A 17,117-nucleotide genomic window follows, 5' to 3' on the forward strand; every position below is an offset into this window, starting at 1 on the left:
CAATTTCGTCAAATTCATGCATCTCCAGTACAACGGAGTCTTGATTCAGGAACAAATCCAGAATTCCAGAACAGGAACAATCACTCTCCGAAAACCGAATTATACAATTCAAGGAACGGGTTTTAACGCGGAAGGGCCAGATTTTTTTTTTAACTTAAGACCAAAAACACGAAAAAACTCAAAATTTGCAGAAATATGACGCGAGCTCATTATGCATCGTTCTAAAGTTTGGCTAAATTTAGTTGCCGGAGTCTCGAGTTATAATTACAAATGTTTACGGTACTTGAGCATGATCATGTGCCAAACGCGTTCTGACCTGAAATCCCTTTGGCCAATTGTCGCACTGACATACTTCAATTTTCAGGGTGTGTCAATAAAGCCCGACATGATTTCGGTTTTTATTGAATATCTCAGGATTGAAATCGAATTTTGAATCTGTGAAGGTTAAAAGGTGAGGAATTTTGAGCTGCACAAAATGGCGTTCTTAACTAAATTTGGCCCAAAATGCACGATAACAATGGCGAAATCTAGAGTTTTCTTTAATAGGTCCTATAAACATATGAGAGACAAAAACTCATAGGACCTTTTAAAAAACACTAGAAATGTTATTAATGCAGTATATTTGGAAATAAAAATGTAGCTATCTGAATTTCATTATGTAGTTTATAATATATATCAGCCAAAACTAACAATGTTTTCTCTTCTCATTTTAATTTCAGATCATTTCGCCATCAAACCCATGGATTACCTTCGAGAGAAAAAAATTACGAAGAATCGTGAAAAGTGAATAAAATCGCGTTTCGTGTGAATCTTCTGCTCGTGTTTCTTTCCACCAAATTGGGGTGATTCCATTGTTGTTCGTCATTTATATCGGTTACCCGAAAAAAGCAAAATAAAGGCAAAGGAAATCAATATTGCAGTATAGTGTGTGCTCAATGTGTGTCTGGGTGCGTTTGTGTGCTTGTATATTTATCGCAAAATAGAGTGAAAGAAGCAGAGAGGAAGAAAACCGCCCAAAAACGGAAGGAAGATCACGCGCTGTTTCGGTTTTTCTCCGTTTTTTGCTTTATTTATTTGGGTGTGTGTAAGTGTGTCTGTTTCATATTGTAATTATTGCTATTTTCGGTCACGTTTCGTGTGAAAGCACAGCCGCGAACCTTTCCGGAGGCCTTTTTTGGCGCCCTGTGTTTGGCGGAAAAAGCAGCCAGCTCCAATCCGGCGATAACGACGACGACGACCACGGAGAAGAGCGAAAACCGCCGGAAGAAATGTCCAGCGAAGAAGACAAACCTCCGGCGCCACCGGTTCGGCTCACCAGCAACCGCGGGGGCGGCGATCGGATCGATAGTGCCGCTCCGGTCGACATGAAGCCACTGCCAAAAGGTAAGAGGTTTAGGCCTGGGTTTTTTATTAAGTGGTTCATCGTCTCCGATGAAAGGTTAACGGCCTCGTAGCAGAGCATTGAGATACTTAACATTTCACGCCATGGATTTCGATTGAGTATTGTAAGACCTGAGCTTGCCATTTCGGCGATGTAAACTTGTTCAAATTAGCTCGGTGAAAGAACAAAAACATTTGAAAAATAGAGCAACATAGAAATTTAAACCAGTTCATTATAAAATTTTAAAGTTCTACTGAAACCCTTAAACTAACTTTGTTGAAGCCTACAGAATGTTCTTTTTCCAATTGCAGACGATGGCATTTTTGGTTTGTTTTATCATTATGATATTTAAAAAAATGAATACATATTTTCAAATCACAAAATGCGATACAAAGAGTTTAGGTGTTTAAAATAATATTTTCAGCGATTTACAAAAGGTCAATTCTGGAAGTAAGTTTCCGTCCAAAATTAAAACGTTGGACCTTGAAAACCTCAACCCTTTCTGCGGACAATGTTAACACTTATTTTACCGTCAAGTGGGGTAAATCGAGACTACACAGCTAAAAAAGTAGTAATCCAGCTGCGTGTAAAAGGCCTGGGTGTAAAATAAATATTGCATTATTTTATGCAACTTTATGTAATTTTACACCCTGAAATATGTAGCCCATCAGTATGGGAAACCTACTTGATCGAAATGAAAAGGCCATATATGCGTTTATCCTTTCAGCTTTACATCGGTCTGATGGCCGAGTGGGCTAAGGCACCAGTCCTTACTGTTGGTGCTGGGTTTGAATCCCATCGGTTGCAACTTTTTTTTGTGTTTGCAAAAATTGTAAATGCAGTGTGTAATATTAAGTGTTTATTTTGACGAAGGTGATGTGCATGCTTTTGCATGCGATTTTACCATCGGATTTTTTGCTGTGTACAGTCTGAACAGGGACAGCAGTTTTTAGAGTACTGAAAAGTTTCAAATTAGGACATGGCTGCCCACATTTTGTAGCTCTGAATCTCCTTTTACCTTAAACCACCCAAAATATCTAAAAACATATATCAAAATCGTGGCTAGAACAGCTATCCCGATTCACCCCTGTTGACGGTACGACTAAACGTAAAATTGACAGTTTTCAATGTAGATGTGCCTGATGAACAGTTGTACAACAGAGATGTGGTTGTACATCTAGTGCTTTTTGTTGTAGAAATACTTTTTTTTCTAGGTGAAAAAAATGCCTAAATTTAAATTGAGTAGGAAAATATTTTGACATGTTTGCACTGTCACTGTAATATTACATTTGGGGATATTGACAAATAAAAATGTCTAATGTCTAATTCCTCATAAATTGTGGTAAAATTACATCATAAAAGAGGTAATTTTGCAACCTTCAAACTTTTTTACTGTGTTTTTTGCTGTATTATTTACAAACCCTAATTGATCCTTTGCATTGTTTTGTTGGTACAATAGATACAGGAATTATAACAATGATGATGAAGATATTTTTTCAGTAAAATATAAGTGGTCACAAAAAAATCCGGCTTTTATGATAAAGTTAAATAACAAAAAAAAATCCTTTCGAAAATACATACTTTTCGGGTCATTCTAAAGAGACAAAATGACTTACATATTTTTACCGAAAATAAAAGTGCTAGAAAGTTCATTATACCACTCATTTCTGTGCTGATAGTTCAAGTTTTCAGCACTTGTGTCGAAAAGTAATATTTTTCAACACTATTTGGAAAACAAACGTTTCACGTAAAAATAGTTTTTTAATGGAGCGTTCTTTTATTACGTAACGCTAAATTTGGGTTTTTGACCTCCCCCCCTCCTTCGTAACAAATCGTAACAAATGAGCGATACCCCCTACCGCCCCCCCCCCCCTGCTATAACGCGTAACACAAGGTCTGTTTGCAAATTTTTTTTGAATGCTCATATGAAAATTTTGCGTACATAACAGATTTTTCATCACACCTCCTCTCCCAATTTTCGTAACATTTCGTAACAGACGCCGGCACCCCCTCCCCCCCCCCCTTAACTGCGTTACGTAATAAAAGAACGCACCCTAAAGTGTAATTCGGAATTTTCGGAAATGAGCTGAAAACACCATCATTTTGCAACTTGTTAATACACCAAAAATTAATGTTAAAAATGATATTCGATATAATTTTACTTTAATTTTTGTAGAAAGTGTATAATTACACATACAACGAAGTAAATTTACGCCGTCTTTTTTGTCTAATGAAAGTGCAAAAATGTGTAAAGATACGACGAAATCGATAAGACATCAAAACTACTATTTTAACACCAAAAACTGGATTCGATTCCAAATTAAAATATTTTAAGGGTCTAATCAAATTTTTTTTAAGGTCCAATAAACAAAATGTTTATATATAATTAAGGAAAGTCTAACAAGCCAATAAAAAAATAATAAACAAAAATCTTAAATATTTTCCATAAATTGATTAATGTTATCCATAACTAAAATCATGGATTCAAAAATAAATTTATTTTCAGTGTCAAATCATCATTGAATGTGGCATTCATGAAATCTTGAAAAGGTTCACAAAATTATTTTTAAGAACACTTTATTTGGAACAATCAATTTTCTAATTTCTTCAAAGAGTGTCTTTCATTCACATAAGGCCGATGCAAATGTTTTTCAAAGTTTTTGTCCCTCGACTCTGGCCGGGGGCAACAGTTGAAAACAGTTGAAAAAAATATGTTTAGTGGTTAAAACTATTATTGTAGAATATTACTACATTGTCAATGTAATTTTATGGAAAAAAGAGATATCAAGATGTAAAGTTACACATTTTTTTAAGCAATATACAAATCAAATCAAAAATCCAATTATTCGCTCTACAGCATTGCCTTGGCGTTCTCGATTGCGAGATTCCTACTCGAAACTAGGTGTTCGAAGGTTTGATTGTTGAGGCAATTGCAAACCTCTTTTTACACCTTAGCTTCCATCCACCCCGGGATTCGAACTGACGACCTTTGGATTGTTAGTCCAACTGTCTACCAGCGACTCCACCGAGATAGGACCCAGGGAGACGACTCTTACACCTGGACTGAGCCTAACGACCTAACCTTTTTAGGTTAGTCCGGGGCCAACATTTACTTCCCGTCCGACGGAAGGCGTGATCAGACAAATCTCGTCTCGAAAAATGCCACCGGGACCGTCTGGGATCGAACCCAGGCTATATAGAAGCAATATACACAATTCCTTAAAACAAAGATATTTTTCAAGTCTTCGAAAAATGCTAACACTGTTCTACCATTCACAGAACCGGATGACGCGGACCGCAAGAAAAAGACGCTCAAGAACAAGATCAAGGTCTCCAAAGCGTCCCACAACGACTCGAAGCCGAACATCTCGTACCCGACGAACTTCGAGCACACGGTGCACGTGGGCTTCGACGCCATCACCGGCGAGTTCACGGTAAGTTTCAACAAATTCAAGTTTTGCTCACTACTAACAAAGTAACGCCCGCTCTCTTTGTCTATCTCTCTACGTTACGTTGGTTACGTTTAAGTTACGCATGTGTTATGGCTTCTTGTTTTCTCGGAGTAAGTTGCGCTTAGGATTCCGCTCCCCCCACAACACAAAATGGAACTCCCGAAATCGATCTGAACATACAAGAGGTCCTTAGGTGAACCCCCCTTTCTACTAGTCTTCTGTGTTTAGTGTAAAGTTGACGTCCAACCCACACGATTCACCCGTTATCGCGACTTGCTTTGGATTCTGAACACTCCTCAACGGCACTCGCACTTTCACTTTCTCATGCCAAGTGCCGCAAATGTTTTGTTTCTTCTGATGTGCCTCTGTGTCCAAAATTCGAAATCTGCTCTCCGTTGATGAGATAATTGTCTTTTCTGAAGTGATTTAACCTTTTCGTTTTCGAGCATTTCCCTCGCCCTTTTTTGTAAATAATCGATAAACCTTTCCCCGCTCTCGATACCTCAACAACAAGCTGTTGTTCTTCTTCAGCAACTATTTTTGGCAACATCTGATAAATCCGTCAACACGCGTTTCCGATTGCAGTTTCTTCTGCTCTTCTTGCTCTGCTCAATTCGACTTCAATTGGCTCACAATTCCGTCCCGCGCTGTCTAGACTGGTTCAATGTTGCTTTATTCTGCTGTTGTTGAAATTACAGTACAAATCTTCGGATGCCGACTGATTGATTTATCACGATTGCTTCTCTCTCTCTCTCGTAGTTTAACGGTCCGTTTATTGGCAGAGTGATGCTAGTTTTATGGCCTGTAGGGTAGCGAATCATTGTTCTGGCACGGTCTTAATCAATGAACTCAAACGCAACTTTGTGAGCAAGACTGGTAGACACTTTTCTAGAAGTTTCTTACAATTAAAAAGTTTTTCAAGGTTACTATTTGTTTCCTACAGTTGATTTTAACAGCTTCGCTGACACGACATTCAATCGGGTATTTCCACCGAAAGTTGTGCCCAACAGAGTTGCCCGAAGAATAACTTTGTTTTTGATGGTCGTTAACTTTGGGCGATGACGCCGTTTTGATTGACCCTTGCTAGTGTTAATTGGATTTTCGAACTGATGTACGAAGTTGTTCGCAATAAATTGATTACAAAGTATTACATTGAATTATGTTTCATTTGTAGCAATGAAAGTCGACTCTTATTTTTTATTTTTTTTTTTATTTGGATGAAACATTGTCCAGACATTTTCTATGTCAAAAGAAGTCATTTAGCAAAATTCGTGTTTCCGTACAAGTCTCCATACAAAATTGGGAGCTGGTCATACAGAATAGGTCTGTAAATTCTGTATCGTGAAAAGGGGCAAAGATGTAGGTTACGATAAGGGTATTTAAGAAAAAAATGATACACGGAAAAACAATCCAATTTTTTATTTGACTTTTTTTGCCTTAACAACCACAGCTTTTGCAACCAGATTTTTTATTTTTTTGAAAATTTCGAAAATCTATACAAAAAAAATAAAACATATTTTTAAGGCAACACCTAATTTGCAATCGAAATTAAATGTAAATTATTTTTTTAATATAAATTGTACCGTTTTTAAGTTATTTAAAGTATTTAAAGTATGAATTTTCGATTTATTTTAGGTTTTTAGTTTAAAATTTAATTCTTGATTGAAAAGAACCTTTGAAAAAAATATTTTTGAAAGGGAGATAAATGTCCTTTTTAAAATTTCCCTTTGGAACATATAAAATCGAACCATTAGGTTCTGAGATACAGCCTCACAAAGAATTCAAATCGATGAAAATGAATTTCTCTATGTTATGGGACACCTAAGGCCGATGCAAATATTTAAAAAAGTTTTTGTCCCTCGGCCCTGGCCGAGATCAAGGGGGGGGCAAAAAAATAAAAAAATATAAAAATTTAAATAACAAGCCATAGTCTTCACATTTAAATGAAAAAAGTGTTTTAAAATGCATTTTACACTAGTTCAGTTGTTTTGCAATCATTAGTTTTCAAAAAATCTAAGATCTGACAAAAACAAAAATTTTATCGAAAAAAAAGATTTTGCATCGAAAATTTTCAAAAAATCTTAAGATTTTTAAATAAACCCAAACATGCTAAAAATTATTGTAAACGCAGGAGAATGTATTTTAATTTGATTTCAGCTGGTTGCACTTGAATTTTCATTGAAATTTTTAAGTTTATTGTAAAAATATTTTTTTTGCCCCCTGATTTTTCGGGCCAATTTTGAAGGGGGGGGGGGTGACAAAAACTTTTAAATATATTTGTACCAGCCTAATTAGACTGTTATTTTCAACTTGCGATATCTCGGAAACTATTGGTCCGAATCGAAACCTTTGCGACATTTTCTGATGTTTTCAAATAAAAATAATGTCAAAATTTTCAAACTTAACTATTGAAAAGGCCTAAAATAATTTTCCATATTTCATATTTTGGATCGATTTTGAAATATTTTTAATGATAAGATCAGAATTTTCGCAAACGTTAAAAACATTTTAACATATATTTAAATCCGAATATTAATTTCAACGTTCATTTACCAGCACAATCATTTTCAAATTTTATGATTTTTGACCACCAATTCGAAACAGACACGAAACTGATTTCATGATTTTTGCTTGACTCTTTTAAAAATAAAACAATGAATTTTGTTTTTTTTCTTTATTTACTCTTTTCATTTTTTCGAGTGTTTATTTTGACCAAAAAAGAACTTGATTCGGAGTCGACATATAATATACGTGAAAATGAGTCTAGGAGGTCAAATTAAAAAGTTCATTTTGCGAGTGATTTTATAGTTTTTCCTCAGGAGGAAGGCAAAAAATAAATAAAAAGCTATTTGTATTGTTTATTTTTCATGTTAAATGAAATTAGAACAAGTAATTTTAACACTTCAACTAGGGGAAATATGCCCATTTTAAGCCTAATAAGCGGTCGTGTTTGAATGATGCTGGATAATCTGGATTGTTCCTTGAAATTTACTAAAACCAAGTACAACAACGAGTAGAGCTACTTTTTGTGAACATTTATGTTTACTTTCACTTTTATTAAAAGTTATGCTTTTCCTTTTACAAGCATTTAAAAAAAATATTTCAAATATGCATTCTAATCAGTCGAGCGCATTGGGCCACGCCCATTTTTCTATTTTCAGCTTAGTTCTTTTTTTCTTCCAGCGCTCTTTTGGGTCTGCTTCGTGCTGCCAAAATTGATGAAATTTTAAGCGAACACTCGCGAAAGTAGCATTTATAGCGAAAGTTTCCTGGCATCACTTGCTCACCCCAACAGGCGCTGCACCAGCATGTTGGTGGTGTTGGTGGCCACCCTTTGTTCTTTATTTGCCTTCGCTCCTCGCTCGGTTTTCTTCAGCCTTCGATTGGAATGGGTAGTCAAAATGGAAACGTCAGAAGACTTAGCGCGTTTGTTTTGCCTTCCTCACTGAGGTAAGGCTATAATCCTGCTCGGAAAATAAACTTTTGAAAAACAGCTCGTAGACCTATATTCATGTATACCTATCGACTCAGAATCGAAAACTGAACAAATGTCTGTGTGTGTGTGTGTGTGTATGTGTGTGCGTATTCCCCTTGGTGCTCAAAATTCTTGCCAAGTTTTCTCGGCACTGCCTGATCCGATTTGAGTCAAACAAGTTGCATTCGGTCCGGTTTGGTGCCCCATACTGCACTATTGAATTGTTTGAAGATCCGATAAGTAGTTCAAAAGTTACGTATAAAAAAGTGTCAAAGTTGCGAATCGGGTGCTGGAACTTTGATGCCGAATCTCACTTAAATGCATATAAACTATATCCGGATCCATCATCCAACCCATCGTTGGTAAGGTAATCAAAAGACCTTTCCAATGATTTCAAAACATTGAAGATCTGGCAACCCTGTCTCGATTTATGACCACTTTAGTGATATTTATGTACTTTTTTGAAGCCGGATCTCACTTAAATGCATGTAAACTATGTCCGGATCCATCATCCGACCCATCGTTGGTTAGGTAGTCAAAAAACCTTTCCAATGAGTCTAAAACATTGAAGATCTTGCAACCCTGTCTCGAGATATGACCACTTAAGTGATATTTATGTACTTTTTTGAAGCCGGAGTCTCTCCCATGAGTCCAAAACATTGAAGATCTGGCAACGCTCAGTCTCAAGTTATGATCGCCTAAGTGACATTTGTGTATTTTTTATTGAGAAATAGACGGATTTTTTTTCCAAACCCATCATATCACCAAATGTTGGTAAAAAGTGAGGAAGGCACCAACCACATAGGTGGATTAATTCAGTTATTGTGATGGTGCTTACTAATTATTTACATTTTTCGGGATTATTTTCAAGTGAGTGACTAAGTAATGGTCAAAAGAACATGTTGCCGGTAGTTGGAAGCAATTTTATATCTTAAGCGCTTTGAAATCGTTAGCGCAAGTGAAAAGATATTGATGGCGACTTTCGTTAAGCAGTTAACCTCTGATCTTGCGTGTGGATGTGTGTGCCACCAAAATGATTAGAAATGGTCTCGCAAAATAGAAATTATGATCAAAGGTGCATTAAATTTGATCTTTTTGGCCAGTGAATGGCATAAATTTGCGTGCTTACTCGAGGCGGTGCTGTTGCTGGTAAGTTTATAGCCTAAATAGTATTTTTGGAGCTTTAATCGAGCATCAAACTCTCCATATGACGAAGATAGGTGTTTGATTAGAAAGGGTATGTTTCCCCTATCAGGCGCGCGGAAAACGTGCGGTTGAGAAAAATAAGGTTGAAAGGACAAAAGGTTGAAAGGACAAAAGGTTGAAAGTGAACAGAGGGTCTAATGGGCAAGAAGTCAAAAGGACAAATGGTCGAAAATAAGACAAATAAAAACAGTTTTGATTCAATAATGTTTAAATGTGATTAACGTCATATAATCGTCTTTTTTGACACTTTTACTGCCGTTCTACGCATAATTGTCCCATGTCAGTTTTGGACGATTTTGACTTTATGACATTTTTAAGTTTAGTTTGATGTGTACTTTAAGAAAAACACATGAAATCTGATACTTTGTTCGGAAACTCATTAAAATCCACATCAAGTCTGTTTGTCCCATCGTTTAATTTCTACGCATAATTGTCCCACCAAGTATTTTCTATCACGAAATCATTAGTTTTTTGAAGCATTATGTCTTTTTTATTTGTTGTATAGCAAGAGAATCACAAATAAGGGTGATAAACTGCTAACTGGGGCGATTAGGGACACATAGGGCGAATAGGAACCCACGGGACAATTATGCGTAGAAACGCAGAAATCGATCGAAAAATTTCAATCGCGTTTTTCTCAGTTGCACTTTTATGAACATGGGACAATTATGCGTAGAACGGCAGTTTATGAGTTCCAAAATGTGCAGTTGTTCAAAAAGTTTTCTAAGATTAAGGATTGAATAATTTTAAGAATTGTTGAATAATTATTTTTTTTGTATATAAATTAATAAAAAAAAATCTTGTTGAAAAAATATTTTTTCATAATTTTTCCATTCTTTCAAACATGAGCAAAAAGTGTTAGGCTGGTACAAGTTTTAAACAAAGTTTTTGTCCCTCCTGGACAAGGTCGAGGGGTGAGCAAAAAACTAAATATCACTTTAAAGCTTTATTTTCGAAATTTCGAAACAAAAAGTATCACAAAATGCTTTAGACATCATTACAGTCAAGCTACTATCAAAAATTGGCAAAATGTCAATGAATTTATAATTTATGAATTATGAAAACATGAAATAAAACTTGCAATGGCCTCATGAGAAAAAGTCTTTATTCTGTATTGTATTTGCGAGGTTTTTTTAAAATATGTTTTCAAGCATTCCTTCAAAAAGTTTAATGATAAACTTATTTCAAAATAATGTATTTTTGTTTCAATAACATTCTTATGAGTTTTTCCATTCTTTCAAACAAATCAGACTGGGAATCTCTGACCATTTAAATTTACCGCTTATTTGTTGATATGAGGATTTTAAAAATGTTTTCCGTCTGTTTTCCGTGCTTTTTGTATTCATTGAAAACGTTCAGGTGGATTAAATATAATTTAAATCACCTAAAGTTAACATTAGGTGAATTCAAAACGAGAGAATTATAACTAGACTTGAAGAACAACTGAAAAATTAGCACAAAATTAATATTCATCCCACTTCGAAATTCTCTCCCGCTCCATAACCACACTTAAATAATGCGCCAAAACTGTAAAAATAATAACTCAAACTCGATTTACATCCGTAATTTGCTACCAGAAAAATTATGGCCAAACTACCACCGTGACGACGACGCGTCGGCATTTTATCTGCTCCGCAAACGGCGTGCGTGAAAAACTTTTACTTTTGTTTCAATCCCTGCCCCTCCTACACTTGAAGAAAGAGAGGGAACCAACCAACCGTCATCACGCCAAAAAGCACGTGATAATTATTTAGTTTTTGGTACAGGCTTGTGCGAACCTTTTTTCTACTCTTTTGTGGATAGTGGTCAAATTTTGAGTTTAACGTGGTCAAAATTAGAGTTGTTAGATTTTTTTTTGCATTTTGTTGTTGCTGCACTGAGAAGATTCAGTGAAAAATTTTGTCCAATCTTTCTTCACGATTCCACCACTGTGCGACGCCACTGAAGACGCCCGCCGGCGTCTGGGGTCTGGTTGTCGCGACTTGGCCAGTTTGTAGTGCCACGGTGAAATTAATTTGAACCAGTGTCTTTTTTGGCATATTTTTGCAAGCCGACGTCAGGTCGGGTTGTCGCAGCTAAATCACACCGTACAAAGGCGACCAGACAGGCAAATTAGGAAGTGATTTTCCAACAAGGCGCTTAGCGATTCAGTGGACGAAATGGTGGACAGTCGCGGCTCTTTTCACACAATAGCGAAAATTTGATCGTAAAGTCGCTTAACGTATTAATGGGTGAAATTTGTAATAGGAAGTAGTCAACGGCTGTTTTTCATTTGTTCAGTTAAAGACTTTTTGAAGTTGCTTATTGAAGTTGATTGTTCCTTGAGGAAGGCTAATTGCTGGGTCGAAACGTTGAACCTAATGATTGCAAGAACCTTAAAGCAACAAATCAATTATGCAATTCAACTTCACGTTTTCCCAAAAGATATTCAACCAGAATCGTTAAAGCCCACTCCCTCCAACCTTTGAAGTGCTCAACTGCATGAAAAATTATATAAATTAACTAGTTTTTCAAGGCTTACACCGACTTTGACGACGCTGATGATGATGGAGCTAAGGTTCGTCCCTACTCAAGGGAGGTTGACAAACGAGCACAGGTCTCAAATGCTGACAAAACACCTTCTAAATCCATGCAGCTATAGGGAGGACGCTTCCCACGTAGAAAAGCAAAAGACAACTTGCTGTTCCAAAACGCTAATAACGGCTTTTACGAGGCGGTTGAAGAGCACTGCGTAGGCGATAACGCGATCATTAACGATCGTCTCTTGTATACGTGTGGCAAATCGTTCCGTTTGTAACGTTGCTCTTCAAGTCAACAATGCAGTGGCGTTTGATGGTGTATCCCATGGCTAATCCGGGGTAACACTGTATAAAAAAATGAAGTTTGTAGTTTTCATCGACAAAGCTACGACTAACAGCAGCACCCTGATTGGCTTCGACACGTCCATGAAAGCCGATACTCGCGGTATCCCAAACCATCTTCTGCGGGGAGTAGTACCGTCGATCTTCGCATCAAAGTACAACCATGTTCCTCCAAACAACAGATTCTTCACCGATGGCTCCAAGCTCGACGGCTGTACGGGCTTCGGTGTTTATCATGAATCTTATCAGCTGTTCTTTAAGCTGAAGGACCCGAGTTCGGTTTACGTCGCAGAGTTAGCCGCGGTTTACTGCGCACTGCGAATCATCGAGACCATGCCACCTGACCACTACTTCATCTTCACCGATAGCTTTAGCTCTGTTGAGGCTATCCGGTCTCTGAAGCCGACCAGGGAGTCTGCGTTTTTCCTCACGGAAATACGCAAGACTTTAAACAACCTGGCGGCTCAGTCCTTCAGCATCACGGTGGTGTGGGTCCGCGCTCATTGCTCGATTCCGGGTAATGAGAAAGCGGACTTGCTCGCCAAGAAGGGTGCTGAGAGTGGAGACATTTTGAAAGGCCAATTAGCCTACAAGAATGCTACGGTTTGCCGAGGCAGCGTGCGCTCCTGGATTGGCAAAAACAATGGGACGACGACACCAAGGGACGTTGGATGTATTCCATACGACCTAAGGTGCAAAGAAAAGCCTGGTTCAAGGGAATGGACTTGACGCGTGGATTCATCAGAACGATGTCCCGCCTTATGTCGAACCATTACTCGTCCAAGGCTCATCTTTACCGTATCAACATGAGTGATACGAACTTATGCGACTGTGGGCATGGTTATCAGGACATCGACCATCTCGTATGGGCGTGTCCAGATCACCAGGCTCACAGAATTAAGTTGAAAGATACCCTCAGGGCCCGAGGAAGACCACCAGAAATACCGATGCGAGACGCACTATCTCAACTAGACCTTGATGTTCTCTATCCAATCTATCAGTTCCTCTCAGATTCCAAAATATCTATTTAGTTTTCTTCCAGTTAGTTTTCCTTCAGTTAGTTTTCCTCCAGTTAGTATAACTCGCCTTCACACAAAGCCGTCGTTTCTGGTTGCACCGGAAGCAAAGCAAGATCGCCCCAGCAGCTGGACACCGAGTTGCGGCTGAGGACAAAACGCAAAGGCCAGCAGAGCCAACCAAGACCCCTACACAATCCCCCTTCCCATCCCATGCCTTGTCTTTAACATCAATCCCTTCCCTACTAACCCCGAGTAGGCCGCGGGTAATCGGCTCCCCTCCCACTAACATTTACACACAAGATCCTCGGTAATTATTAAGTTTTTTGTAATTACAAAAGCCGACTCGGTCCTAACCAGGTCCCAGTACCGAAAAGGACCTAATAAAAATAATTTTATGAAAAAAAAGCTACGACTAAGCTATTTGGTTCAGTGTCAACTCTGTGAAATATCTCAGACTTTCCCAAACAACCAAAATAAAATCACAGCAAATTTTGCTGACCTGGATGAGGGAGAGGTCGCTCCACTCCGTAGGGCGGATTAGATGGCGAACCTTTTTTTTCATTTCTTGTTCCTCCTCGAAACTCAAGACACGACCGACCGACAGTTGGCTAATTTACATAAGCCCTTTGGATTGAGCGGTTGAGTAATCGCCGGGCCGGGCCGCCACTCGCCAGCTTTTGGGAAGATGAGCCTTGGTCGTTGACCGCGGCGGGTCAACCGCGGGTGAGACTTCTGCACAGGAAAAAGGAGAAGAAGTTGCTTCATTGACAGAGCAAGAAAGTTTGAAGAAATGCATTTTTCATCTTTAGGAATTTTAGTATTTTGCTTTCCGCTCGATGAGTTCTTATTTTTTTGAGAACTTGAAAAAAAATCATTTTGACTCTCTTTTCATTCAAAAATATTTTTTTCGGATTTCTCTCTTTGTTCTCTCTCAATTCGATGAATTTCCAATGCTGACAAAATCGATTAAAAATCGTGCAATATTGCCACACGTCATACAAAAACTAAGTGCTAAACAAGTTCTATCCTGTCGCAAAACTTGGAATCTTTACTACAAGCTATTCTTAAATGCACTCAATGAGACCTTCGATCTCACTTATACTTTCATTAGCAGTTCACTAGCTTTTCACAATTTTTGAAGTTTTAAATTCTGTATATTTTTATTTGTATCCATCGATTCAACTTTGGCACAAACTTAGAGCTGTCCAAAAAATGCAATGAAAATTATTGAAAATATGTATTACGAGTACCATGAGACGGGTTTTTTTGATCGATTTGTTCCGTAATAATTAAAACGTCGATTTTAGAGACATTTTCCAAATAATCCGAAAATTTGGTCCATTTTTCTGATTTGAATGTTGAAATTAATCAAAATTTAAGAGAGTTACAAAAAAAATTCAATGAAAAAAAATAATTCATCTGCAGTCCAAACTGAAGCCTTGATTATCCAAAACTTCGATTATCCGATTAGAGGACAAAAATTGCAAAGTTTTTTTGCCAAATGATTTTGCATTTTTTTTTGTAGAAAAAAGTGATAATTGAAAAATTTATTTTAATATTTGAAAATTTATGAAAATAAAATCTTTTTCCGGGTTCGCAACGCAAAATCTTTTTCTCGCAAAAATATTTTTTCGACGTAAAACTGAATTTGCAATCGAAAAGTCTATTTGCAAAAATGTAGAAAATTGCTCTTATGCCACAATATATTAGAAATTTTTTCCGGGCAATTTACAAGACTCCAGAAATATGGCACAAAAATCTCGATTTTGTAATTTCACTTTTACCTATGAATTTCAAATAGATAAAGAAAAAATTTAAAAATTTGCTTAAAACTTGGAACTTATTGCCGAGATACTGCTTCTTTATAAACTATATTTAGAAAAAAATATGTTACGTAATTTTTGAACTGATGATATTACGGCAATTTTTGAAGTTGTATCCAAATTAATGAATTCACACTGTAGTATTTTAATGCAGTTCTTTTCAACAAATGTATTTTAAAATATTGACATTAAAGACAAAAATAAAAGAATGCCCATAAATATTAATCCATAAAAAAAAGCAATGCTAATTTTTATTTATTTATTTTTTTTTTGTTTGAGAAGAACATTACAATTACAATTCTCAACAGTTTAATATTTTAGCATTGAAAATCATGAATTTTTCTTTAAAGTTTAAAAAACATAAGTTTATGATTTTTATTGCGTTTTGGGTTTTTGAAATCGAGTCACTGGTTCTCATAAACATTCAAAAAGCTAAACAAATAAAAAAATGAATGAAATGAAATGAAAATGAATGATTTTGAAAAAAAAATCAAGATTTTCAGTGCTAATAAATAAAACTTTTGTGAAATTTGATGTCCTTTTAAACAAAATATGTTTTTAGGCTTGAGTTTCATAATTTCAAAATATATTTGATGAAAAGAACTGCATTGAAATACTACGGTGTGGATTCGCTAGTTCGAATACAATTGCATCCAAGCTAACTAATCCCGATCAACAAACTCATTCCAAACAACATTATTTCAAGCGGCATAAATATACTGAATGCATAACAAAAAAAATTCTAGAGTAAATTTTCGAAACAACCTATGAGTTATGAATTTCTTATGACACATTCTCCGGCAATGTACACCCTAGGATGAAATTATGAAAAGTGTGTATGAGCTATTTAGATATTTTTCCTCGATTCTAGACTACTTAAAGCTTCAAAAATCATGGTTTTCATTAATTGATCATTTGAATATCATTTTGTACAAGTTGGTTAAGTTATGCATCAATTCGTGATAAAATCAACGTTTTAAAACATTTTTCTAAAAACTCCTGGTTTTCAGCGAAATAAAATCCAAAAATTATTCTTTTGATTGCATTTTGTAGGTTTTTAGATGTACTAAACGGAAATGTCATGGATTCGCAGTTTATCTTAAGTTAAGTATTTTTTCAAACTAGTGTAAGTTTACAATTTTATTGCGTTGCAACGTCACGAAAAAGGGACATTTGTTTATGTCAACAAAAAACTAAACATTCAATCATTTTGATATTTCGGATGCTCTTTGTACTTGGAAAGAGCTTTCAAATGCAACCTAGAGCGACTTAATTGGTTGTCTAGATCCAAAGTTACAACAGGTTTAAGTTTGCGTTGCAACGTCACGAAATTTTAAATCATATTGGTCACATGGCAAAAAAAGGTGTATGCGTAGTTGGTTTTTGAAGATAAAAGTATACTAAATATTATATATTTTTTATATAATGTTTCCGAGCATATTTACAAAAGAATTGTACATGGGTCATTCACAAATTCCGTCACTTAAGTTTGTATGCAACTCGAAAAATAAAAGTATTTTATGAAACTTGTTGAACAAATCGAAATAGTCCGATGTTCACAAGGGGGGAAAATTCAAAAACTTTCAAAAAAGTAATCACGTGGTTACTGGATGACCCCTTTATGATAAACTGATTTACGTGAGGGTTCATTCTAATACAACGCAACGATTTTTTTCTATCCCACACCCTTATATATGTCCAATTACAGTGAAATTCATTAAACAATAAAAATCACGTGATTCGATTGTTTTTTTTTTTAAACAAACTTTTGTCACTCTGTTGTTGGAAGAACCCTTACTTAAATAAGTTGTATGCAACGTTTACTTTTTCGCAATTAAAAATGTTATGTTGCGCAGGTTTACAGTAATATTATTTCCTCAAATTTAATTTAAAAAGCACA

At 36.2% G+C, this 17,117-nt stretch overlaps 1 protein-coding gene across 4 annotated transcripts in view; it reads left to right on the forward strand.

Annotated features, from left to right (window-relative positions):
* Window positions 1–17,117, forward strand: part of LOC6048847 (serine/threonine-protein kinase PAK 2) — a 94,512-nt gene that overhangs the window by 11,677 nt on the left and 65,718 nt on the right. For all 4 annotated transcript variants that reach the window (XM_038261636.1, XM_038261638.1, XM_038261637.1 and 1 more), the window contains exons 2-3: window positions 720–1,383; window positions 4,661–4,815. In XM_038261636.1, coding sequence (XP_038117564.1) covers window positions 1,269–1,383; window positions 4,661–4,815 — 270 coding nt within the window. In that variant the 5' untranslated portion in view covers window positions 720–1,268. The remainder of the gene's footprint in view (window positions 1–719; window positions 1,384–4,660; window positions 4,816–17,117) is intronic.

Source organism: Culex quinquefasciatus, chromosome 3 (assembly GCF_015732765.1).
Source record: "Culex quinquefasciatus strain JHB chromosome 3, VPISU_Cqui_1.0_pri_paternal, whole genome shotgun sequence".
NCBI classification, from domain to species: domain Eukaryota; kingdom Metazoa; phylum Arthropoda; class Insecta; order Diptera; family Culicidae; genus Culex; species Culex quinquefasciatus.